The sequence below is a fragment of the Hibiscus syriacus genome, unplaced genomic scaffold, assembly GCF_006381635.1.
Source record: "Hibiscus syriacus cultivar Baekdansim isolate YM2019G1 unplaced genomic scaffold, ASM638163v2 tig00110462_pilon, whole genome shotgun sequence".
Classification (NCBI taxonomy): domain Eukaryota; kingdom Viridiplantae; phylum Streptophyta; class Magnoliopsida; order Malvales; family Malvaceae; genus Hibiscus; species Hibiscus syriacus.
The window spans coordinates 2,995,878-3,020,899 of record NW_024062747.1 but is presented as its reverse complement, the minus strand read 5'-3'; the positions used below and the strand labels follow the sequence as shown (position 1 = coordinate 3,020,899).

The following is a 25,022-nucleotide window of genomic DNA, read 5'->3' as shown; positions in this document are numbered from 1 at the left end:
TAATATGGTCAAATGAGATTTCAACGATTCTCCACTGTGGCGGTGAATGATCCTGATAATAAGATAATGGCCCAGTTGTGAATTCTGTTACGTCGGTTAACATCGAGTGACCAATTTGTAATAAACGATAACATTAGTGACCGATTTGTGACTTTTGAAACATCAGTGGTGAAAACGAAAACTTATTGAAATATTAGTGATCATTTGCGTAGTTTACCCTTACTTAAATTATTAATCAATTAGTTTAAATATAAAATGAAGTATTCAAATATCGAGAGGGATGGGCATCATTTTTTGGATGACCCTAGTAGAATTATGTGTGGTGCTCCAATTGAATCTACCTCACATATTCCATGAATGTATAATGAAGTGGTGAAGCTGGATAAGTTGAATGAGTTTCTCATCATGAATATGAAGGAACGAGCATTCATCAGTCTTAGTATTTTTCGATACCAAATGAGGATTGAGATTGTTCTTTGGATAGGTGGTTTTGGGTCTTTGGCTACGTCGGAATTGAACTATTTATGATCCAGATTTCTTGGAGTCAGAAAGTGTGCTAGAATGTAGCAAACGATTATGTTTGGAGGCATGACAGGCAATTTTGCAGCAACCGATTGGACAAAGGGGCGTGTGTCGAATGCAAGGATGGCAATGCCCATCTGAAAGATGGTGCAAACTAAATTCGGATGGTACAAGAAAGCTCTAGTCGAGTATAGCGGCATGTGGAGGTGTCATCCGGACTCAAGTGGTAGGTGGATCAGAGATTATACCAAGGCGATTGGGTGCTGTTCAGTTTTGGACGTGAAATTCAGTAGTGTGTATGTGGGTTTAAAAATTGATTAGGGTTTGGATTTGAAGACTAATGTTGTCGAAACTCACAACGAGGAGGTTTTGAAATTGCTTACGCAAGGTACCACGATGGATCGTATATTCCAGATGCTGCCACATATTGTTAACTTTCTATTATGAGATTGGCAGTTGAAATTTCTCTATGACTTTCTAGAACGAAATTCGATAGCTGATGGTTTGGCAAAAATGACCTGCTCGCTTCCATTTGGAGTTCATCTGTTTGCTCACCCTTCGCCTGCTATCAGTTGTTTGCTTCAAGAGGAGCTGTCCAGTGATGGTTTAATTAGCTAATCTATTTCGCTTTTATCTCTACATTATTATGTATTCAAATATAAAATAAACTAATTTAATTAATTGCATTTAGATACGTTTGATTTGATAAAAGTAATTTTTTTTTTTATAATTAAATATTTTTTAAAAATATATATTAATTTAGATTTTTCAATTATTTTGATTTATAATTCTAATCTTGACAATAAAACGATTTAATTATAAGATAAAGTATATAAATGGTCTATCGATTATAGGATGTTGTTTTGTTGAGTCTCCTGATTATTAAAAGTTATAAAATTTTCCTTTTACTATAGACAGTTACTTTGTCGAGTCTATCAACTATTAAAAGTTACAAAATGGTCAGCCGATTATTCATATGTTCCAAACTCATTATTTTTCATTAAAAATTTGACGGTCATTTGAACTGGACATTAACATGTTCACTAAGATATGATAGTCTTCTGACTATAGGTTGTTGCTTTGTCGAGTCTATCAACTATTAAAAGTTATAAAATGGTCAACCGATTATTCATATATTCCAAACTCATTATTTTTCATTAAAAAATTGACGGTCGTTTGAAATGGACATTAATGTGTTGACTAAGATATGATAGTCGTTCAAGATTCTATGATCAAATTTCATCATATCACAGTTAGTAATTTAACGTCCAACTCAGATTGTTGTCAATCTTTTAACGAAAAATGACGAGTTTGGAACATATGGATAGTTAGGTGATCATTTTGTAACTTTGAATAGTCAGAGGACTCAACAAAGCAACACCCTATAGTCAGAAGACTACTTTGGAACTTTTAATGGTCAAATGATTCAATAAAGTAATGTACTATAGTCGAGGTACCATTTGTGTACTTTACCCTTAATTATATACAATTCTAACGATATTCCACAGAAGCAAACGAGATTTGGTTTTAATATATGACGTGGTGAAAGCTTAACAAATGTGATATTATAAAGCTTTTCTTTATTTGGAACCTATGGCTAATCATGAGAGTTAGTTTTAACGGTCAATCATTTTTTCCCGGACAAAAGTACTCCACGTTCCCTTTTCTCCTTCTTCTTCTTCTTCGTTATTTATCATCTACAAGATGGATGTTTCGTATCAATTTCATTCGGGTTCAGGGATATGGTGATGCTTTTCTAAACATAAGAAAACATTACCGGTGTCAGATATATATGTATACATATTAAACATATGTATATGTATATCTGACACTGTCATCCCGAATCTCAATAACAGTGATCATCTGCGTTGAATAATCCAGTTAAGGTATTCTTCAGTTCTGAATCATCTTCGCTTATTGTATTTGTTATCTATGAATCAATAGATTCTCATAATTGAGTTTTCTTTCATTTCGAATTTAATAGGTAAGATGTTAGGTATTGGGTTTCGATTTAATTGGGTTTGTTTATTCTGCATTTATCTCAGGTTTGTATTGCTAGTTGTTCTGGATTATCATCCAGTCCCAAGAGCAATTTTGGAAAATGACTGCAACCGCCACTTCATTTTCCAATTCACAAAGGAATTTGAAGGGGTTTACAAGGGTCCTAAAGTATGCTGCTTGTGAATGGATTCTTATCTTTCTGCTGTTCATTGATGCTGCCTTATCTTATATGCTTACCAGTTTTGCAAACTACTGTGAACTGCAAAGCCCTTGCATTCTATGCTCGCGGCTCGATCATATTTTCGGGAAAGTAAAAGAAGGATTTTATCAGAATCTATTTTGCCGCCACCATAGATCGGAGATTTCATTCTTGCTTTCCTGCAACATCCACGACAAGCTCGTCGATGGTCGTGGTATGTGTGACGAATGTCTGTCGTCACATCTCCAAGGACACGAATCCGACTCGGATACGCAGAGACTCATTGAAGGAAAACTAGGGTATGATGGAAAATTTGGTTTTCGAAGCTCGGTTCCCGATGGGGTCATAAGGTTGTGCCTATGCTGCAACAAACCGTGGGTTGGAAGATCAGATTCACATACATTACTTCACTTAAAATCACATGACACGACGATTTCGAAGTTGAACGTGTCTCGTAGCTTAAGTCTTTCACATTACTTGAAGAAAATTAGCCATAAGTGTTGTGCAGCAGCAGCATCTCATGTAGGAGACACTGAGCTAAAGATCACTTCTGAATTCAAATCCGGGTTTCCGTTGGCTGATAATCTCCACGCCAACAGCGTAGTTCGTGATGTAATTGAGAACGAGCCTAAGAAACAGCCTGATGCTATTGAATCTCGTGATGTGAGATGTTTGGCTCGAGTGAGTGAGAATAAAGAGAAACTGGCAGATGAGAAGGGAAATTTCAATGACCTCCCTGGGCTTGTTTCTCTTGATGATTGTCCTTCATTTGACCTTACGGAAGATCCGAGCTTCAGTGCTGCATTACTGGCTGATCTTATTTCTCTGGCTGAAACTTCGAATCCCGATAATGTTAAGGATGTTCCTATCGAATCATTTTCAGACAATTGTAAGCTCTCTCTGTTTCTCTCTCTTTGTGTATGTTTTTGCAGATCTTATGTTGTTATGACTAATATCTGGAAGGGTTTGCAATGGCAGCAAGTAATACTGAAAATACTTCTGTCAATAACAACGACGAAATCATGAACACATCAGCTGGAGCTCGTCTCGAATCTGGCCGAGTTGTGACCGATACATCCAGGCTAAATTTAATTGCTGGGGATCGGAGTGCACCCGAGTTTGTTATAAAATATATGCTAGCTTACACTAATGGGGATAGTGGAGATCTTAAGTCATCACCAGCAAGTAAAAGTGAAAATATTTCTCTCAACAAGAACGACGAAATCACAAAGTCGATAAGCACCGAAACTTGTACCAGTGCCGATACTGATCGAGTTGTTGCTGATACTAAAAACAATGGAGGTAATGAAGGTCTTAAGTCATTGCCGGCGCAGAATTCTAATGGAGAAGGTAATCAAATTTCGTTGAACTATTTAAGTCCCGAGTTACAAGATCGTGCAGCTGAATTGCTGAGAACCGATTCCAACTCTGTTGAGGTTCGGAATCTTCAGAACCTGTTCGTCGAGGCAATAACTGAATCCAATGGCCTCAAACCTTTCGATGAAAGCAGTGTCACCGAAGGTGAAAGTCTAGTAGATAGGCTCGATAATGCCCGGGAGTACATAAATGCATTATCTAAGGAATTAGAGGAAGAAAGAAACGCTTCTGCAATTGCTGCATATCAGGCAATGGCAATGATCACGAGGTTGCAAGAAGAGAAGGCATCTCTCCGCATGGAGGCCCTGCAGTACCTGAGGATGATGGAAGAGCAAGCCGAATATGACGTCGAAGCCTTGGAGAAAGCTAACGATCTTCTGACAGAAAAGGAGAGGGAATTACAAGATCTTGAAGCAGAGCTTGAATATTACAGAATGAACTTCCCTGATGAAATACCAAACAAGACCGGACCCGACGCAAACGTCGACTTAGACAATGAACATGTTCGGACGGTGAATACAACCACATATTCCAATAAAGATGATATAGAAAATGAGGCAACCACATGTTCCAAGAAAGTTGATACGAAAAATACCTTAGAAACAGGATTCCCCGAGGCTTTTGTAGTTGAGGATGAACCCGTAGTCATAAACGCATGGTCCGAAATTGAAGACGAGAAGTTGTACATCTCTCACCTGTTGCAAAAGTTGGAGAAGAAACTTAGCAAGCTTGCTCAGTATGGGGCTTCACGAGACTTCTCCGATAGAGAACACTCCGAAAACGAAAATTACGAAAAACGAGAGCCGAAAGCTTTAACGGTGACTAATGGAACCGGTCCTTCTCAAGAGAGTTCAAGTGCTTCAACAAGCAAAGATGAAGCAGTGAGCAGGGAAAGTGGTGATACGGTTTCCAATGGGGAGGGGGATGGTGAAGAATGCAGAGAAAATGGGTTGGAAGCTCTTGAAAATGAAATTTCAGAGCTGAATGAGAGGTTGGAAGCACTAGAGGCAGACTGTAGTTTTCTTCAGCATTCATTAAGTTGTCTTAAACAAGGAAAGGAGGGACTGTTTCTAATTCAGGAGATACTTCATCTACTACGAGAAGTAAAGAAAATTGGGTTAAAGACCATGGACCCGTCTGTTCTGTGAGCTCTATGTGCATTGTGTAAAAGGTATGCATTTTAAACCCTGAAATTGTAAACCCTAAACCCTGAATTCTATTCTGATTGATTTTCAACGTATTTCAGGTGCGTCCCAGACTGAGGGTAACTAGCTAGTAGCAGGAGTGCATGAGTTTACAAACAAGGCAACGCCCTAGAGTGATCAGATATGGGGGGTAAAACAGTAAAAAAAATGATTACTTACCTATGTTTCTGAAACACTTGTGTGGCTAAGTTGTAGACTGGCGTGATTCTTTTGTTCAACCATTTTTTTTAATCTTTAATTGTAAACTTGAGAAAAATCCCAATATAAGCATATTCTTCTTCATTCACTTGGTGCCACCCCATAGTAATGTTATATACTTGTATAATATACATATATATGAAAATTTATGACTCGACAAGTGAAGGTAGTAAAGATAATATTAAGACACCCATTATTAAATGTTAACCCAAATCAGAACCTTTTAAATTAAAATTTCAGTTGTAAGATAATCCAAATCGTCGATGTCACTCTTTATCTATGATGAAATACTCAATCGTATTGGAGTTTCACTATTGCCTCCCTCTTTCAATGGTAGGACCATTCTTTATCTTGATGAGATACTCAATCCTATTGGAATTTCACTATTGCCTCCCTCTTCAATGGTAGGACCATCCTCACAGTCACCTCCATTACGGATGTAATACTCATAATATGCCTAATTTGATGGAATTTTTAAATATGAAAGATTAAATTAATTGAATTATTTTAAATTAAGATTAAATTGATATATATATATATATATGGAGTAAAATTGTTTTTAAGATTAATTTGATAACTTTATAAATATAGATAGTTAAATTTGTAAATGTGGAGGGTTAAACTGATAAAAAATCTAAATACGAGAGTTAAATATATTAAAATATTTAGAATTAAGATCAACTTAATATGATTTGACGGTTGGGTCGTGGGAGTAAGAGCTCGTCTGAGATTTTACGCGCTTGAAGGGTTAGTCCTTTCCTACTCTCATCTTAAAATTAGTTTGGAGTGGCTTTTTATACATGGTGTGAGTGAAAAGAAAAAATAGAAAATTTTTAGAATAAAGTTAGTTCGATGACTAATCATCTTAAAATGTTTTAGAATTAAGCTTTATGGGAAGCGTATAGATATGACTAATCATGTAAATGAACATTTGTATATAGCTTGAGCATCTGACTTTTTTGTGGGGTGCTCTTGTCATTGATCTGTAGCAGCTTTTGTTGTTTTCTTTAGATATAATACATGTAAATTTATCTAAGCAAATAATATGTAAGTTTTGAGGATTAGATTTGTGTCGGAATGATTAGTTTGATGATGAGACCATACTAATAAAATTAATAAATTTTGAGATTTTAACTGATTGGATTAATATGATTTAGAATCTAATGATTGAATGTATAAATAATATAAATAAAATACATTATTAATAAATTTATTATTTACCACGCTACTAATTTCTTTAACAGGTAAAATATAAATATAAAAAAATATTCAATGATAAGAATAAAATGAATCCAATAATATAATAGCTATAAAGATCATTTACACATACCTTATTTTTCTAAAAGAAAATACGATATAAAGAGACGAAAGGAGTGTTTAGTTTTGCCTCTTTCGGCACGTTCTTGTGACCTCCACATGTCCATTCTAAAAATAGTTTGCCATTGGCGTCGGAGCTTTGCCAATTTGGTGGTGTACGTCTTTGCTGACGTTTATAACATCGGCAACCGCCTTGCTCTTATGAAATAAGATGAATTTTCATTTGTTCACACTTCACACTTGTTTTATACGTAAGGTTATCCGACAACAGGGGCGGATGTACATGCTCCTTAGGGGAGCCATTGCACACCCATTATTTTGAAAAAATGTTAAATTCAATTTAATTTGTTAATAGGAATAGAAAAAAAAAAAAAAATTTGCATACCAAATTTTTTAAAATAAAATATTAAAATTTTAGACACCATTTTTTAATTTCTAGATCCGCCACTATCTGACAACCCTACACTTCCTTTTGCATGGACTCCAGATCAAGCTGTGAAGACTAACGTAGTTGTTCTGTACTCTTAATTCTCAAGCTCCATCATTGATACGAAATTTCATTAAAAAGGGTAAATTACACCTTTAATATTCAAATTATCAGTTTTGTTTCATTTTAGCACCTAAACTTTCATTTATTTCAAAACCTACCAAACTTTTATTTTTGTTTCATTTTAGTACCTCGTTGTTAAAAACTTAAGGAACTATTGCACTTGTCATTTTTCTATAGATAAATTACATCATTCATTGTTTAACTATCTTCTCACTCCTATTAATAATTTTTGTGACATGAAATTTTTATTATTATTTTATTAATATGAAATTAAAATAAAAAATAAATTTGAAAGTTAAAGTAATTAAATTAGGAGTAATTTGAAAGTTAACTAATTAAATTAAAAAATTAAACTTCAGTGATAAAAATAGGAGTGAAAAGATAGTTGATGATGAATGATGTAACTTACTCATAAAAAGTGTCATCTTTTAATAGTTCTACTAAGTTTTTAGCGGCGAGATACCAAAACAAATAAAAAATAAACGTTAGATATTATTTTGAAATAAATGAAAGTTTTAGTATCAAAATATAATAAAATTAATAGTTTAGCGGCTAAACGTGTAGTTTACCAAAAAAATCAACACTTTTCACACCTTTTACGTTCCTAATCATTAGGTACGAACAAATACAAAGAATATGATTATAAAATTGGATTCTAACTGTCACGTATCCTACGAATAAATTTTTAATATATACTATATTAATAAAAATATCAATCAAATCAAATTAAATTTATTTACTATTTTTTAAGGAAGACGAACTAATTAATATGGAATCGAAATTTTAGATGTACCGCTCATTAGAAAACTAATTTATAATTTATTGAGATTGAAATAATTAATTATTCATTGCTTAGCTTATGTAACAAGGGTTCCTCCCTAAACACGAAAAATTATTAGATAGATTTGATTCGTCACGTTATTCATGATTTCAATTAATAAAATTTATTAATCTTAACTTTTTTCAAAGTAAATATTTATCTCTTTCCTACATGTAATTAAAAAATGACTAATTATTTGAAAATTATTTTAAAACAAATAAATCTTATTAACTAAGACCATAATAACATAGTGAGTCAAGTCCATGTAGTAATTTTTCCCGAATAAAATAAAAAGGCTATAAGAAACTTCTAAATTACCTAAGCTTAAATGTTTTTGACATTTAAATAGCAACTAATCTACTATAATAATTGAAAGAATGATAATCTTATCAAGCTACAAATAATATACATAACGAGAAGGGCTACTTAGCTTTGCGAGGTTAGGAGACGAGCGACCACCAAACCTTGAAGCACCGCCAATGAAAAGGTGAGGAAGTCGAACAATCTCGGCTTAGATCTACGACGTTTGGGTACTTTTAGAGGAATCGAGTTTCGGATTCTTGTTTAGGGTGTAGAGGAGTGCATTTGGTGCAAGTTTGGTTTTTCCAGCCACTTGGAGCGTCGTCGGAGCGGTGGTCGGTGGCAGCCTATACGGTGGGGGAGTCGCCGAAGCGGAGATCGGCCCTTTGGCCGGATGGGGAGAGTTGAGAGGATTTGGGGGATATGAGGGAGAGGATATTTTGAGGGAAATGAGGAAGTGAGGTGAATTGAGGGGTTTTGGCCCATTTATATACGGGGACTAAGTTGCAATTAGCCAATAGTTAAACCTTTTCCGCCGTCCCTCAATTTTTGAAGTATAATTCATTTTGGTCACTATATGCAATATGGCCTCTGAATTTTCAATTTATTCAATTCGATCCCTATTTATAATTTACATTTTTTACAATTTAACCCCTCTAACTCTTTATTTTTATCTTGCAGCTCATTTTTAGTACCAATTTAATCCATCAATTTCTGTAACATCCCAAAAGTCGGGTCAATGACCAAAATAGAATTTTGGTAAATTTAGTGACCAATTTCAAAAAGATGGAAAGTTCAGGGACTTAAATGAAAAGTTTTGATAATGGATTTAATAGCAAAGTTTGAAAGTAATAAGGGTATTATGGTCATTTTTCAGGAAATATTTTTATTTCCCTTTATAAAAGGTGATAAACACGTGGGAATGAGATAATTTCTCCAGAGTCTTCTTTAGTTTCTTCTTCCTCTCAACGTGAGCTCTTCATGGCTAAGGTGAGTTTGATTTGCAATTGATTTTCTTGTAATTAAAAGAATGGTTTTAATTGATGGAGCATTAGGAAAGATTAAGAGAACTTAAAAGGAGATAGAAAACTAAAGATAAGGAAGTTATGGAAGATTTAATATAAGGGATGATCAAGTGAAAATTTGAATAAGAGAGTTTAAATGGAATTGGAAGTTGAATTTGACTTGTCACCAACTTGATTAAGGAATATGAAGTGTTAGAATTAGATTTAGAACATGTTGAAATTTGAGTGAGATTCTTGAATTCTATGTGGAGGATTGGATTTTGAAGTTTAAGAGCTATTGAATGGGTATTAAAAAGTTTAAATAGGTGTATGCAAGTTAGGGATATTAAAAGAGGTGAAATATGAAGTGTTGAGAGGATTATGAAGGGATTTTCGTGCTTAAAATAACATTTCTGGGCTGTGTGCATCGATACACATTCAATGTGTACCGATGCACTCTCAAATAAATGAACATCGAATGCAATTAGTGCATCGATGCATAAGGAGTGCATCGATGCATCTCCTTAAGATGAAAACATCGAATGCAATTTATGTACTGATGCATAAGTAGTGCATCGATGCACTCGTTAAAGGATGCATTGATATACTGTAGAGTGCATCTATATCTATATTATTTAAGAGATGAAAGTAACATTTCTTTTAGTCTAAGAAGTGATAGATTAGAATATATTAATTAGTATACCGATATGTATCAATGTATTACTATGTAGATATAGAACGTAATCTTGTTCCGGAACAATAAAAAAATTAGGATCGAGTCAAAGCAAGCAAGGCTAAGGTGAGTGTGTATTAGTTGGTATATTATGATGAATGAAAATAAGACTTGTGATAAGTCTATTTCCTATATTAGCATACATATAAGCATGTTATTGATATGAGCATAATTGTGATATATTATTGTATATGTGGTATGATCTGTGTGAATATATGTTATTGTTATGTGATTAAGATATCAATTACGTGATAATGGATTGTATAGATATATGGAATGTGAAGTAAGCTAAAGTATGTGAACATATGTATATAAGATAAGCCATGTGGATATGATTTATGAGAGTATAAGTATAAGTATAAGTATAAGTGATATGATTGCAAGATTTCAAGAGATAAGCCATATGATATGAGTGATATGAAAAGAACTTATGTTTATGTGATATGGCTATGTGAATATATGGTAAACATAATAATGATGCCCATGTTATGTGTCATGAGAGCTAGAGGTATAGTTGGTATGCCAAGAGTCGAGGTTCTACGTGGTCCTTCGGGACATATATGTAATTCTGTAGAACATATATGTGGTACTTCGGTACACTTATTTGGTCCATTATATTATGTATATGGTTCTTAATGAGTGGTCCTTCGGGGCATAGTGGTCATTCGGGATATAGTGGTCCTTCGGGGCATAGTGGTCCTTCGGGACATAGTGGTCTTTCGAGACAAATATAGTGCCCCTAGTGGGAATTTATTCGAGCTGGTGATAGCATCAGTGCACAACCTCAATGAACTCACATATCTTTAGTTCTCCAAGATGTACATGGGTCAATAAAGAAATAATATACAGAAACTTAATATGATTGTTATATGTGATTGAACATTTGGATGTGAATGTATGAGTTTCATTTATTGCATATATGATAGGTTCTATGTGAAATATGTTGATATGATATATGGGAATGTAAGTGAATATAATATAATTATATGATATGTTATAAGTAATTTAATGAGAAATCTAGTGAACGATATATATATAGATAATGAAGTGGTGAACTATATGATTACTGAGAATTGAGACAAAGCAGATAGTATATTAACTATGGAAAAGATATATAAATAAGTATAAAATGATTATAAGTTGTGTAGGAAGGTATATACGTTTAAAATAGAACTGTGAACTAACCTTGCTAAATTAGTAAGGGATATGAAATTTAGTATAAGAATCTAAGAAATCATATGAGAATATCAGGGGAATCAAATGACAATAAGTTATGCAAATGTTGTTTATTAAATGAAGATTAGGTGAGAAATGATTAAGAGAAATAAAAATTAGGATACTAGAATATGTAACGAGAATTTATGAGTGAAATGTTAATAGTCATAGACTTAGCGTGTGATTGTTTCACACGTAGGTTGCAGAAGCGAGAAGAAAAACTAAGAAGACAAGACAGGTCAGCATCTTCCTTACAAATATAGGATCAGAAATATATTAAATACATGTATTTTGTTTTATAGAATGTAGTTGGCATGTAGTCTAAAGATTTGAATAGTATAAGCTCTGATATGTTTTGTTATGTAAAACTCGTTTATGTCAATTAATGTAAAATATTCATTTTATCGAAAAGTGAGTTGGATTTTTATCCATGTAAGGAAAATGTTTTTGAAAAGTCAATGGACACCTAGGATCGGATCTGGGTCGGATACGGGTTGAGGGTGTTATATTTAATAATATCAGAGCTACGGTTTAGTCGATTCTCGGCATAAACCGAAGTCTAGAGTGTCTCATAAGGTATACATGCTAACAAAATAGTGAAAATTTCTGATATGATAGTGTAAGGAGTATGTTGTCTTGCTAATAGAATAATATTAGTTTAATATAGTAGAAATATAATTATGAGAATTTTCAAAGAAAGCGAGAGGTGAACCTGATGGTAGTAGCAATTCACCTGCCCTGGCCAGGCAGGATGAAGAGCGAACACCTCAGGAATTGCTTTGGAACAACAAAGGTTGTTTTTAAAAAAGTTGAAAACATGTTAAAATATTGTAATAGGGTCTCCACTGTTTTGGAAGTGGAGAAGTGGGATGAAGTAGTTTAGCTACTATATGTATGAGTTAAGTATAGTGAACAGATGTTATCATGAGAATGATAGAAGATTCAGTGATGTGGTTATTAGTTTGAAAAAGTTCGATAATAGGTATCTCGGTGGTAAGTTCATCAGAAATATGAAAACATAGTGTATGAATTTGAAACAAGAGAATTGTAATGTTTATGGATAAGAGTGCAGTTTGATAAGCTGAAGGAATTAATGTTAGGCTAAATTAAATGAAAACGAGGTATGCAAGTGGTTTGTGAATGACTTGTGCCCAGATGGAATGAGTGTTATAGTGCTAAAGTTTTAAGGAGAGAGTTCAGAAGGATTAAGAGAACTAGTATTTTAGGTGTCAAATACAACCTTGGTTGGAATTAGTTACATTCTATATCAAAGGATCAAGTGATATAGGTATTGTTTTACAAGGGTTTAAGAATGGGTACATTGATGATTGGTTTATAAGATAAAGGAAGTTGAAATGCTTGAGTTTGAATTCAGGAAAATTGCATTGTGAATGAGTAAGAATGTGAGTTGAATGAGTTAAATAAATTGATATTGAGTTAATTTCGACCGAAAAGAGTATATGTGATTGGAATAACTGTTGCGGATTGACAAGGTTAAGTGATGAAGAATGTAGTTAAAAGATTAAAGATGATGTTAGGTTAAGCTAACAGAGTATGGTGTAAATTTGTAAATGGTTATGTATTTGGTTATATAAATGTGATGTAGTGAAAGAGATAAGGATTAATATGTTTGAAGGAAGTTAAGGATATTTGTATTGTGATGCGAACAAAGACTTTACAAAGAATAAGATTTGTGCAAATAATGTTAATTATCAAAGTTATGAAGAGGTGATAAAGATCAGTAATCAGATATTTGAATAAGTGATAGGAAAAGAGTATGTGAGCATGAAAGAAAAGATATGATTTGTGTAAAAGCATATTTTGATTTTGAATGAATGAAGGAATAATGGAATAAGGAAATGAAAGGATAAAGTTTAAAGAATCAGATGTGATAAAGGTTATGTTTTTGGTCAAGCAGACTTAGTCAGATAAATAAAGAATGATTAATATGTATTAAGAAAGTTTAAGAAGTAATTAAGTGATGATGAAATAAAAGTTCGTTAATATTGCAAGACAATTAAAGATTGATAAGGAATTTGATTGATTTATGAATTTGAGTGATAAGAATTGATGCTACTGGTTATATGATAAGTGACATGATAAGAATGTATAAAGGAAAAAGGTAGTTGAAGAACTAAATGAATGAAATATTAAGTAATGGATACAACATAAGAACATTAGAAGATGTGTTCTTATTGTGTGTGCAGTGAAAATTCGAGGATGAATTTTCTTTAAAGGAGGAGAGCTTTGTAACATCCCAAAAGTCGGGTCAATGATCAAAATAGAATTTTGGTAAATTTAGTGACCAATTTTAGAAAAGATGGAAAGTTCAAGGACTTAAATGAAAAGTTTTGATGATGAATTTAATAACAAAGTTTGAAAGTAATAAGGGTGTTATGGTTATTTTTCAGGGAAGATTTTTATTTTCCTTTATAAAGGGTAATAAGCATGTGGGAATAAGATAATTTCTCCAGAATCTTTTTTAGTTTCTTCTTTCTCTCAACGTGAGCTCTTCATGGCTAAGGTGAGTTTGATTTTCAATTGATTTTCTTGTAATTAAAAGAATGGTTTTAATTGATGGAGCATTAGGAAAGATTAAGAGAACTTAATAGGAAATAGAAAACTAAAGATAAGGAAGTTATGGAAGATTTAATATAAAGGGTGATCAAGTGAAAATTTGAATAAGAGGGTTTAAATGGAATTGGAAGTTGAATTTGACTTGTCACCAACTTGATTAAGGAATATGAAGTGTTAGAATTAGATTTAGAACATGTTGGAATTTGAGTGAGATTCTTGAATTCTATGTAGAGAATTGGATTTTGAAGTTTAAGAGGTATTGAATGGGTATTAATTAGTTTAAATAGGTGTATGCAAGTTAGGGATATTAAAATAGGTGAAATATGAAGTGTGGAGAGGATTATGAAGGGATTTTCGTGCTCAATATAACATTTCTGGGTTGTGTGCATCGATATACATTCAATGTGTACCGATGCACTCTCAAATAAATGAACATCGAATGCAATTAGTGCATCGATACATAAGGAGTGCATCGATGCACCCCCCTAAGATGAAAACATCGAATGCAATTTGTGTATCGATGCATAAGTAGTGCATCGATACACTCGTTAAAGGATGCATCGATACACTGTAGAGTGCATCGATACCTACATTATTTAAGAGATGAAAGTAACATTTCTTTTAGTCTAAGAAGTGATAGATTATAATATATTAATTAATATACTGATATGTATCAATGTATTACTATGTAGATATAAAACGTAATCTTGTTCCGGAATAATCGAAAGATTAGGATCGAGTCAAAGCAAGCAAGGCTAAGGTGAATGCGTATTAGTTGGTATATTAGCATACATATAAGCATGTTATTGATATGAGCATAATTGTGATATATTATTGTATATGTGGTATGATCTGTGTGAATGTATGTTATTGTTATGTGATTAAGATATCAATTATGTGATAATGGATTGTATGGATATATAGAAGGTGAAGTAAGCTAAAGTATGTGAACATACGTATATAAGATAAGCCATGTGGATATGATTTATGAGAGTATAAGTGATATGATTGCAAGATTTCAAGAGATAAACCATATGATATGAGTGTTATGATAAGAACATATGTTTATGTGATATGGGTATGTGAATATATGGTAAACATAATAATGATGCCCATGTTACGTGTCATGAGAGCTAGAGGTATAGTTGGCATGCCAAGAGTCGAGGGTTCTACGTGGTCCTTCGGGACATATATGTAATTCCGTGGAACATATATGTGGTATTTCGGTACACTTATTTGGTCCATTATATTATGTATATGGTTCTTAAGGAGTGGTTCTTTAGGACATAGTGGTCATTCGGGACAAATATACAGTGCCCCTAGTGGGAATTTATGGGCCAATAAAGAAATAATATACATAAACTTAATATGATTGTTATATGTGATTTAACATTTGGATGTGAATGTATGAGTTTCATTTATTGCATATATGATAAGTTCTATGTGAAATATGTTGATATGATATATGGGAATGTAAGTGAATATAATATAATTATATTATATGTTAGAAGTAATTTAATGAGAAATATAGTGAATGATATATATATATATATATATATATATATATATATATATATACATAGATAATGAAGTGGTGAACTATATGATTAATGAGAATTGAGACAAAACAAATAGTATATTAACTATGGAAAATGTATATAAATAAGTATAAAAGGATATTAGATAAGTTGTGTAGGAAGGTATATACGTTTAAAATAGAACTGTGAACTAACCTTGCTAAATTAGTAAGGGATATAAAATTTAGTATAAGAATCTTAGAAATCATATGAGAATATCAAGTGAATCAAATGACAATAAGTTATGCAAATGTATGTTTATTAAATGAAGATTAGGTGAGGAATGAATTAAGAGAATATAAGAAATTAGGATACTAGAATATGTAACGAGAATTTATGGGTGAAATATTAAATAGAAACATATAGAAATAAGAGATCAATATGTAGGATGGTGATCAAAGTTTTAGGATTTAGAATAGGGTAAGTAAACGACTTAAATGAAGATAGTAGAATGTGATATAAGCTAAGTAGTGTAAATTAAATGATTATAAGAATATGAAATAGTAAAACTCATATGTGATATTATAAGGTTTGTGTATGTATGTATTCATTTTATAAAGTGTACATGAAGATGTATATTATAATAATATTAATTATTTATATGCATTGTTAGAAGTTTTAGTTTATATTATTTGTTTTATAAGCCTCACTAAGTTATACACTTAGCGTGTGATTGTTTCACACGTAGGTTGCAGAAGCGAGAAGAAAAGCTAAGAGGAGTAAGACAGGTCAGCATCTTCCTTACAAATATCGGATCAGGAATATATTAAATATATGTATTTTGTTTTATAGAATGTAGTTGGCATGTAGTCTAAAGATTTGAATAGTATAAGCTCTAATATGTTTTGTAAAACCCGTTTATGTCAATTAATGTAAAATATTCATTTTATCGAATAGCGAGTTGGATTTTTATCCACATGTAAAAGAAAATGTTTTGAAAAGTCAATGTGACACCTAGGACTCGGATCCAAGTCGGATAAGGGTTGACGGTGTTACAGTTTCAATTTATTTCAATTTGGTCTTTTAAATTTTTAGTTATTCATTTTTTTCTTTTTTAATTTTAACATTTTTTATTTTTAGTTTTAGTTTTAGTGTTTTTATTATTTTATTATTTATTTATTTTTATTTTTTTACTTCTTATTATTTTTATTATTTTACTTTATTTAACATTTCCCCTTTGATTTATTTAATCTTTTTTTATCTTTTATTTCCTTTGATTTTTTATTTTTTATTATAATTATAATTTTTTATTTTTTATTTTATTTATTTAATATTTAATATTTTCCCTTTTCTTTTTTATTTTTTTCCTTTGATTTATATAATATCTATTTATTATTTTTCGATTGTTAGGGATACTTTTCAACCAATCAAATGTAAGAAATTTGAATCGAATGTTTTAAATTTCAATTTAAATTTGGATTTTTACAATTAAGACAACCAACAAATCAATTGGTACCGAAAGGGCAGTACAAGGGTGCTAATCATTACTTGACTGTAACCGACTCCTGAACCCGACACATTTCTGGTAAAATGCATATCAGGTGAGATGGTGTCCGATCAACCTAATGTTTGTTTTTTAAAATGATCGGTGGCGACTCTAACGTTTTTACTCAAGTCGAAGCCCAATTCCGAGCCCACCCGAAAGACAGTCGCGACACTCCCTAAACACAAAAAACTATTAGATAGATTCGGTTCACCATGTTATTAGTGATTTCAATCAATAAAATCTATTAATTTTAACTTTTTTTAAGTAAATCTTCATCTCTTTCCTAGATGTAAATAAAAAGTGACTAATTATTTAAAAAATATTTTAAAACAAATAAATCTTATTAACTTAGATCATAATAACGTAGTGAGTCAAGTCCATATAGTAATTTTTCCCGAATAAAATAAAAAAGCTATAAGAAACTTCTAAATTACCTAAGCTAGAGATCGGGTATAGGTGTTAACAATTAAATGTTTTTGACATTTAAATAGCAACTAATCTACTTTAATAATTGAAAGAATGATTTTATCTTTAAAATTTTGAATTTAAATATGATATTCATAAATATATTTAGATATTTATTATTAAATTGTTAAATTTGTTTAATATATATAATCACTTAAACTAATAAAAAATGGGTTAAAACCGTTGTTGACTCTTTGATAAAAAAAAGAGAAAATAACCTCAGTGACCGAAAATGCCTTATAATATACGATTTTAACCAACTTTTTTTGGATTTGCCAAAATGACCAACAAAATCGCAATGCGATCTTAAATTCGTAACACGAACTCTAATTTTTCAACTCAGTTTTCAAATTCGCAACGCGAATATCCAGATTCACAACGCGATTGTAAGATTCGCAATGCGATTTTGAAAAATGTGTTGCGATAGTTAAAATGTGTTGCGAGAGTTTGAAAAACGTGTTGTTGCGATAGTGAAAAAGTGTTGCGATAGTGAAAAATCCAAAATAAGTTTACATTTTAACTATTCCAAATTCACGTGGAGTTTGAAACAATAAAGAATGTGTTACGATAGTGTATAAGATTCCCAAGCCATTTGTAAGATCTTAGTTTGAAACAATAAAGAATGTGTTGCGATAGTGTAAAAGATTCCCAAGTGTTGGCAATGCTCAATCCCACATAGTATTGGAAATACTATTGGGAATGAGTATTTAAGGCTTGGATTTCCCACTTCCTTGTTGAGTGGAAGAGAACAAGGGGGCTCTCGCGCACCGTCATCGTCGTCGTCGCCGTCCCGTCTCGTCGTGGTCGTGGTCGTGGTCGTGGTAATACGTGTCTTCGACACGTCCGCGCGGATACTATCTCTTTAGAGAAAATTCTTAAGAAACAAATGCAATACCACCAGTCGTTGCGATTTTGGAAAATCGCAACGCGAACTTAGACTATCGCAACGAATTTGGAAAATCGCAACGCGAACTTCGACTATCGCAACGTGAACTTCGACTATCGCAACGTGAACTTGGACTATCGCAACGAATTTGGAAAATCGCAATGCGAACTTCGACTATCGCAACACGAACTTCGATTATCGTAACGAATTTGAAAAATCGTAACATGAACTTGGACTATCGCAACGAATTTGGAAAATCGCAACGCGAACTTCGACTATCGCAACGTGAACTTGGACTATCGCAACGAATTTAGACTAACGTAAATTTGGAAAATCGCAACGAATTTGGAAAATCGCAACGCGAACTTGGACTATCGCAAAATCGCGTTGCGAATTTGGAAACTGAGTTGAAAAATTAGAGTTTGCATTGCGAATTTAAGATCGCATTGCGATTTTGTTGGTCATTTTGGCAAATCCAAAAAAAGTTGGTTAAAATCGTATATTATAAGGCATTTTCGGTCACTGAGGTTATTTTCTCTAAAAAAAATTTGCTCTCCCATGTCAGCTATTCGACTATATATTTTATGTATAATTAATTTCATTTTGGCATCGTTTTTTTTTTCTTATTAAATATTATATTATATTTTAATTTAATTAATTTTTATTTTTATTTTCTTAAAGTTTTAATTATAATATAAACAATACAAGAATAATTTAATCGAATAATAAAAATTTAAAATAATTAAAGTATAACTTATAAATTAGCATTTAGACTTAAGTGTAACGGAAAAATGTTTAATAAAAAATTCTTTAAACACTTAAAGTTAATTTCATGTATAATTTAGACACTTATTTTTATATTAAACCTTATATTGTTCTATAGAAATAAAATAATTTGTCTATATAACTATAGTATTTCCCCAATAAGTTTGATTTTAATTATCAGTAAAATACTTTGAAATTATATCATATGTCATGATTTCATAGTAGTATACTATTAAATAAATTTTAAAGTTTATCAAATTTTAAAAAGTATAAAATTAAAGATTAAAAATTATTTTTATACATCGAAAAACTCATGATTCTAGAAACTTTATGGTGTATGGTACAGAGAAATTTTGGTAGAGCATAATATTTTGAGAATCTTATCAAGCAAATTCTCACAAAATAATTAGCAAGATGTTGATTCAGTTATTTACTTCCTCTTAAAAATCATGAACAAAACATCAAAATCCAAAAAAAATCCTTCAATTTCCCCCCAAAATTATCCAATAATTGGTTCTTCTTTAGCCACCAAATCTCATGAAGAAGATCTTGTGCAATGGACTACACAAATCCTCCAGAGCTCTCCTTCTGCAACTTTCACCTTCCATCTGTTATTCGGTCCCACCACATCTGCACCGCGAACCCCTCTGTTAAACTTGTAATATGAGTGAAATGAAAAATTATTTTTATTTTCATACGTATAAGTTTACAACCAGTACATATATATACACAACTATTCAATCTAACCACCTAACTAACTCATAACCGTTTCTAACTAATTAATAACTGAACAAAACTAATTACAAACTCAACACTCCCCCTCAAGTTGGATGTTGAAAAACATTTTCAACTCCTAACTTGGATAGCAAATAACTATGCTGTTGATTTATCAAAGCCTTTGTCATGATGTCTGCAAGCTGTTCATGCGTGGAAACATGTTCTGTCTGAATTAAACCTTCTTGTATTTTTTCTCTCACGAAATGACAATCGATTTCAATATGCTTTGTCCTTTCATGAAACACAGGGTTAACAGCTATCTGAATTATAACTTTGTTATCACAGTAAAGTTTCATAGGTTTCAGGCCTTTTATACTAAACTCTGTAAGTAAACCTTGCAGCCATAGTAACTCAGAAGTAACCACTGCCATAGCTCTATATTCTGCTTCTACTGAAGATATTGCCCCAACATTTTGCTTCTTTGATTTCCATGAAACCAGTGAGTCACCAATCTTGATACAGAAACCTGTCACAGGCTTTCTTGACATTGGGCATGATCCCCAATCTGAATCATAGTAGGCTGAAATTTGATGACCTGAAGAAGATTTTAACAAAACTCCATATCCTGGTTTTTCCTTAACATACCTTACTACTCTTAAGGCTGCTTCCATGTGTGATTTCTTAGGTTGCTGCATAAATTGACTAAGAAGGTTTACTGCATATGTAATGTCAGGTCTAGTATATGTCAAGTAAATCAGCTTTCCAATAAGTCTTTGGTAAACTGATTTTTCAACCTGATTATGTTCATCTTCATTATTTTGCTGCACAACTCTATCATAATCCATAGTAGTCAACTTCAGATTCTACTCTAGAGGAGTAGCAGCAGACTTTGCTTTCTCCAAACCAGTATCCTTGATTAATTGGAGTGCATACTTCCTTTGATTCAAAAGTATACCTTCCTTTGACCTCAATACCTCGATTCCCAAAAAATATTTTAGCTCCCCCAAATCTTTCATCTTAAAATGACTATTCAACATTTGTTTTAACTCAACAATCAACTCATCATTATCACCTGTAATTACCAAATCATCAACATAGACCAACAACAAAGCCATTTTACCCTGTTGCTTCTTGATGAACAATGAATAGTCATATTTACTTTGAACATAGCTAGCCGAAACCAATTCTTCTGTTAATTTCAGATTCCACTGCCTGGAGGCTTGCTTAAGACCATATAATGATTTTTGCAGTCTACATACAACATTCTCCCTTTGACTGCAAAAACCTTCTGGAAGCTGCATATAAACTTCCTCAGAGAGATCCCCTTGCAAAAAGGCATTGAATACATCCATTTGCAATAATGGCTATTGGAATATAGAAGCAAGAGCTAAAATGGTTCGAATGGTAACCATTTTGACCACAGGAGAAAAAGTATCAACAAAATCAATTCCCTCCTATTGATTATATCCTTTAGCAACCAAGCGAGCTTTATATCTCTAAACCTCACCTGATGCTTTGTACTTAACTCTATAAACCCACTTACATCCAATAGGAACTTTTCCTGGTGGTAATGGAACAAGGGACCAAGTTCTATTAGACTGTAATGCATGGATTTCCTCTTTCATTGCTTGAACCCAAAGTGGATTTTGAACATCCTCAGAATAAGATTGAGGCTCAGAAATTTGAAAGATGGAAGACAAGAATACTTGAGTATGAATTGGTAAGTGAGAATAAGAAAGTTCACTGAAATTTGAGGAAGAAGACTGACAAGTGCAAACAAAATTGTTTAACCAAGTAGGAGGTTTAGAAATTCTAGAGGATTTTCTAGAATGGACAGGTGCACTTATTGAAGCAGAAGACTGATCTGGAATTTGATAAGTGTGTTCACCATCAACAATACCCAACTCAGTAGGATTACTATGATGGGAGCCAGAAGGAGGAGAACTTGGAGTATTTAGAATCAAGAAATCATCATCAGAAACAAAGGTATTAGTTGGGAACAAAACAGTATCAGGACTATAAAAGGAAGATGATTGATGAAAATGAAAGTGATTTTCATTAAACTTAACGTCCCTACTAATGAATAATTTCTTAGAATGAAGATTAAACAGCAAGTAACCCTTTTGGGTTGGAGAGTATCCCAAAAAAACAGAAGCAAAAGCTCGAGCATCAAACTTATCATGAGGGTAAGATTTGTGGCAAAACAGAGATACCCAAATACCCTAAAATGGTCATAAGAATGAGGTTTATTGTATAGTAGTTCAAAAGGAGTTTTCCAAGATAAGACTGAAGAAGGCAACCTATTGATAATATAACAGGCAGCCAACACACACTCTCCCCAAAACTGAAAAGGAACTCGAGACTGAAAACGAAGAGCCCAAGCAACTTCTAAAAGATGCCTATGTTTACGTTCTGCAACACCATTCTGTTGAGAAGTACATACACAATAACTCTGATGAATAATCCCCAAGGATTCAAACAAGGGAGTACATTCAAAATTAAAGAATTCACGTCCGTTATCACTACGAACAATTTTAACCGAAACAGAGAAATGGTTCTGAATCATTAAGATAAAGGTTCGAAGACAAGGAATAGAATCATTATTAAGCTTCAATAAGTACACCCAAGACATGCTAGTGTAATCATCTATAATAGTCAAGAAAAAACGTTGACCAGCATGAGTAGAAATTCGATAAGGCCCCCCAAAACAATATGAATTAATGTGAAGGGAGTAGTGGTCCTAGAATTGCTAATTGGAAATAGAAGCCTAGACTGTCGAGCTAAAGGACATATAGAATAGTTTTGAACAGATTCCTGATGCAAATTTGCATTATGAAACATATGTAATTTTTTTAATTAAGAAGTTAGAACATGTCCTAAACGAGCATGCCAAAGGTTTGTTTTATTTGCATCAATAGATTTACACGTGTTTAGAAAAATTTCAGAACTGACTAAAGGTTTACATGCATCAGCAGAAACAGAAAAAACAGAATTGGGAGGGAACCTGAGCATGTAAAGACCTTTAAATTCTCTACCAATCACTCTCATCATGCCACTGTAAAGATCCTGCAATATGCAAAGATCAGGATATAAAAAATAGCACATTTCAATTCATAAGCCAATTTTGAAACAGAAATGAGATTGTGAGTGAAGTGAGGCACATGAAGAACATTAGACAATTGAAGACCATTAGGAAATCTAACATAACCTATATCAGTGACAACAAGGGATTTTCCATTAGGCAATTGAACATATTTAACTGTGGATGTACAGGGCACATGGTCAATCATGCAGTTAAAGTCTGATAAAATATGGTCAGTTGCACCAAAATCCACTCAATTGAATCATAAGCAAGAGAACATAAAGTACCTGCCAAATTCACAGAGAAATTTGGACTAGAACTCGGAGCTGACGCCTGATTCAAAAGCCCCAAGAGCTGCTGATACTATTTAGTAGTGAAGACTGGTGGTACTGAATTAATCACCTCACGATCAGAGTGAGCCATCATGGCAGCTTGGGAACCCTTCTTCTTGTTGAACTTGAAGTCAGACGAAAAGCCAATAAGGCGATAACAATTCTCCTTTTTATGGCCTTTCACCTTGCAATGATCACAAGTTCCATTGAACCTTCGACGGTTGCCAGGAGCACTGGAGTTGCCAGAAGCATTGGAATACAATGTTGTAGTTTCCAAAAGAGGAACGATGCTAGATAGCTGAAGGCGATGAGCTTCTTCTTGACTTATCATCGAGTAGGCACTGTTGACCGAAGTTAAGGGCTGCATCAACAATAATTGGCTTTGAATAGCAGTATATGAATCGTTCAGTCCCATCAAGAATTGGAATAACTTCTGTTGAGCAACATGCCTTAAATTTGACTGAGCACTTGCACAGGTACAGCTCGACGACGGTACGAGTGCATCATACTCGTCCCACAGGAGCTTCAATCGCGAGAAATACGCAGAAATTGACGTCTCACCTTGGACCATCGTTGCAATCTCATGATGAAGAAAAAAGATTCGAGAACCGTCGACTTTGTCGAAACGTTCCTTGAGATATGCCCAAACGAACGCAGTGCTTGAAGCGAAAACGATTCCAACATACAACTCCTTGCTCACAGAGTTGAGGATTCATGAAAGCACAAGAGCGTTCCATCTATCCCATTGTGCTTGTAAAGGGGGCTGAAAATCGTCGCGGCAACAGAGTCCATCAAAGAACCCTAATTTGTTTTTGGCGAGGAGCACGATTCGCATTGATCGACTCCAGATGGTGTAGTTGTCTGGCCCAGAAAGTTGATGTGAGATCAAGACTGTGCCCGTAGTATCTGAAGGGTGGAGATATAATGGATGGTTGAAATCAACAAGCGTTGATTCTGCCGTTGGAACCGTCGTTGAAGGCATTTTGAAAATGGCGAAGCTATGGAAATGTGAAAACGGCGATGCTTTAGAGAAGATGAATGAAATGGAAAGGGGAAAAACAAGCCCAAGTAGGAAACAGGCCCAGCAGAAATGGACTAGCCTGATACCATGTTAAACTTGTAATATGAGTGAAATGAAAAATTATTTTTATTTTCTTACGTATAAGTTTACAACCAATACATATATATACACAACTATTCAATCTAACCACCTAACTAACTCATAATCGTTTCTAACTAATTAATAACTGAACAAAACTAATTACAAACTCAACACCCTCCAATGTCCAGCACATGCTCAAGATCAACTTCTCCAACTACCAAAAAGGTCCTTCCTCTTATAGCACACTCTTCGATTTTCTAGGCAACGGAATCTTCAATATCGACGGCGAGTCCTAGAAGTTCCAGAGACAAGTTTCCAGCCACGAGTTCAACACCAAATCTCTTCGTAAATTTATTCAAAACGTTGTTGATACGGAGCTTAATGATCGTTTGATCCCGATGTTTTCTGATGCTGCTGTTGAGAAGACGGTGCTTGACTTGCAAGAGATTCTTTAGAGATTCGCTTTTGACAATGTTTGTAAGATTGCTTTTGGGTTTGATTCAGCATGTCTTTCGCCATCGTTACTGTCGACAGAGTTCGCTGAAGCGTTTGAAAAAAAAATTAGCTGACCATATTCCCATATGTAATGGGA

General features: G+C 33.2%; 1 protein-coding gene and 1 long non-coding RNA gene across 2 annotated transcripts; one reads left to right on the top strand and one right to left on the bottom strand.

Annotated features, from left to right (window-relative positions):
* The first annotated feature begins 2,380 nt into the window (after positions 1 to 2,380).
* On the top strand, positions 2,381 to 5,565 carry LOC120126886 (myosin-binding protein 1-like). Its single transcript, XM_039144937.1, has 7 exons — positions 2,381 to 2,418; positions 2,612 to 3,353; positions 3,393 to 3,611; positions 3,695 to 3,709; positions 3,818 to 3,893; positions 3,933 to 5,270; positions 5,346 to 5,565. The coding sequence occupies exons 2-6, from the start codon at positions 2,624 to 2,626 to the stop codon at positions 5,245 to 5,247; spliced, it is 2,355 nt and encodes a 784-aa protein (XP_039000868.1). The 5' UTR covers positions 2,381 to 2,418; positions 2,612 to 2,623; the 3' UTR covers positions 5,248 to 5,270; positions 5,346 to 5,565.
* Positions 5,566 to 5,579: 14 nt separating this feature from the next.
* On the bottom strand, positions 5,580 to 24,966 carry LOC120127124. Its single transcript, XR_005516510.1, has 3 exons — positions 24,677 to 24,966; positions 19,964 to 19,968; positions 5,580 to 5,590 (listed from the first exon to the last, which is right to left on the bottom strand). It is a non-coding gene; the product is annotated as an uncharacterized LOC120127124 (long non-coding RNA).
* Positions 24,967 to 25,022: the final 56 nt, after the last annotated feature.

Excerpts from the sequence above, each read along its gene's own strand:
- LOC120126886 (XM_039144937.1), top strand. The coding sequence starts at position 2,624 with ATGACTGCAACCGCCACTTCATTTTCCAATTCACAAAGGAATTTGAAG. Across the intron at positions 3,354-3,392 it reads TGTAATTGAGAACGAGCCTA|GTTTGGCTCGAGTGAGTGAG; the intron begins AGAAACAGCCTG and ends GTGATGTGAGAT. Across the intron at positions 3,894-3,932 it reads GGGGATAGTGGAGATCTTAA|CAAGAACGACGAAATCACAA; the intron begins GTCATCACCAGC and ends TATTTCTCTCAA.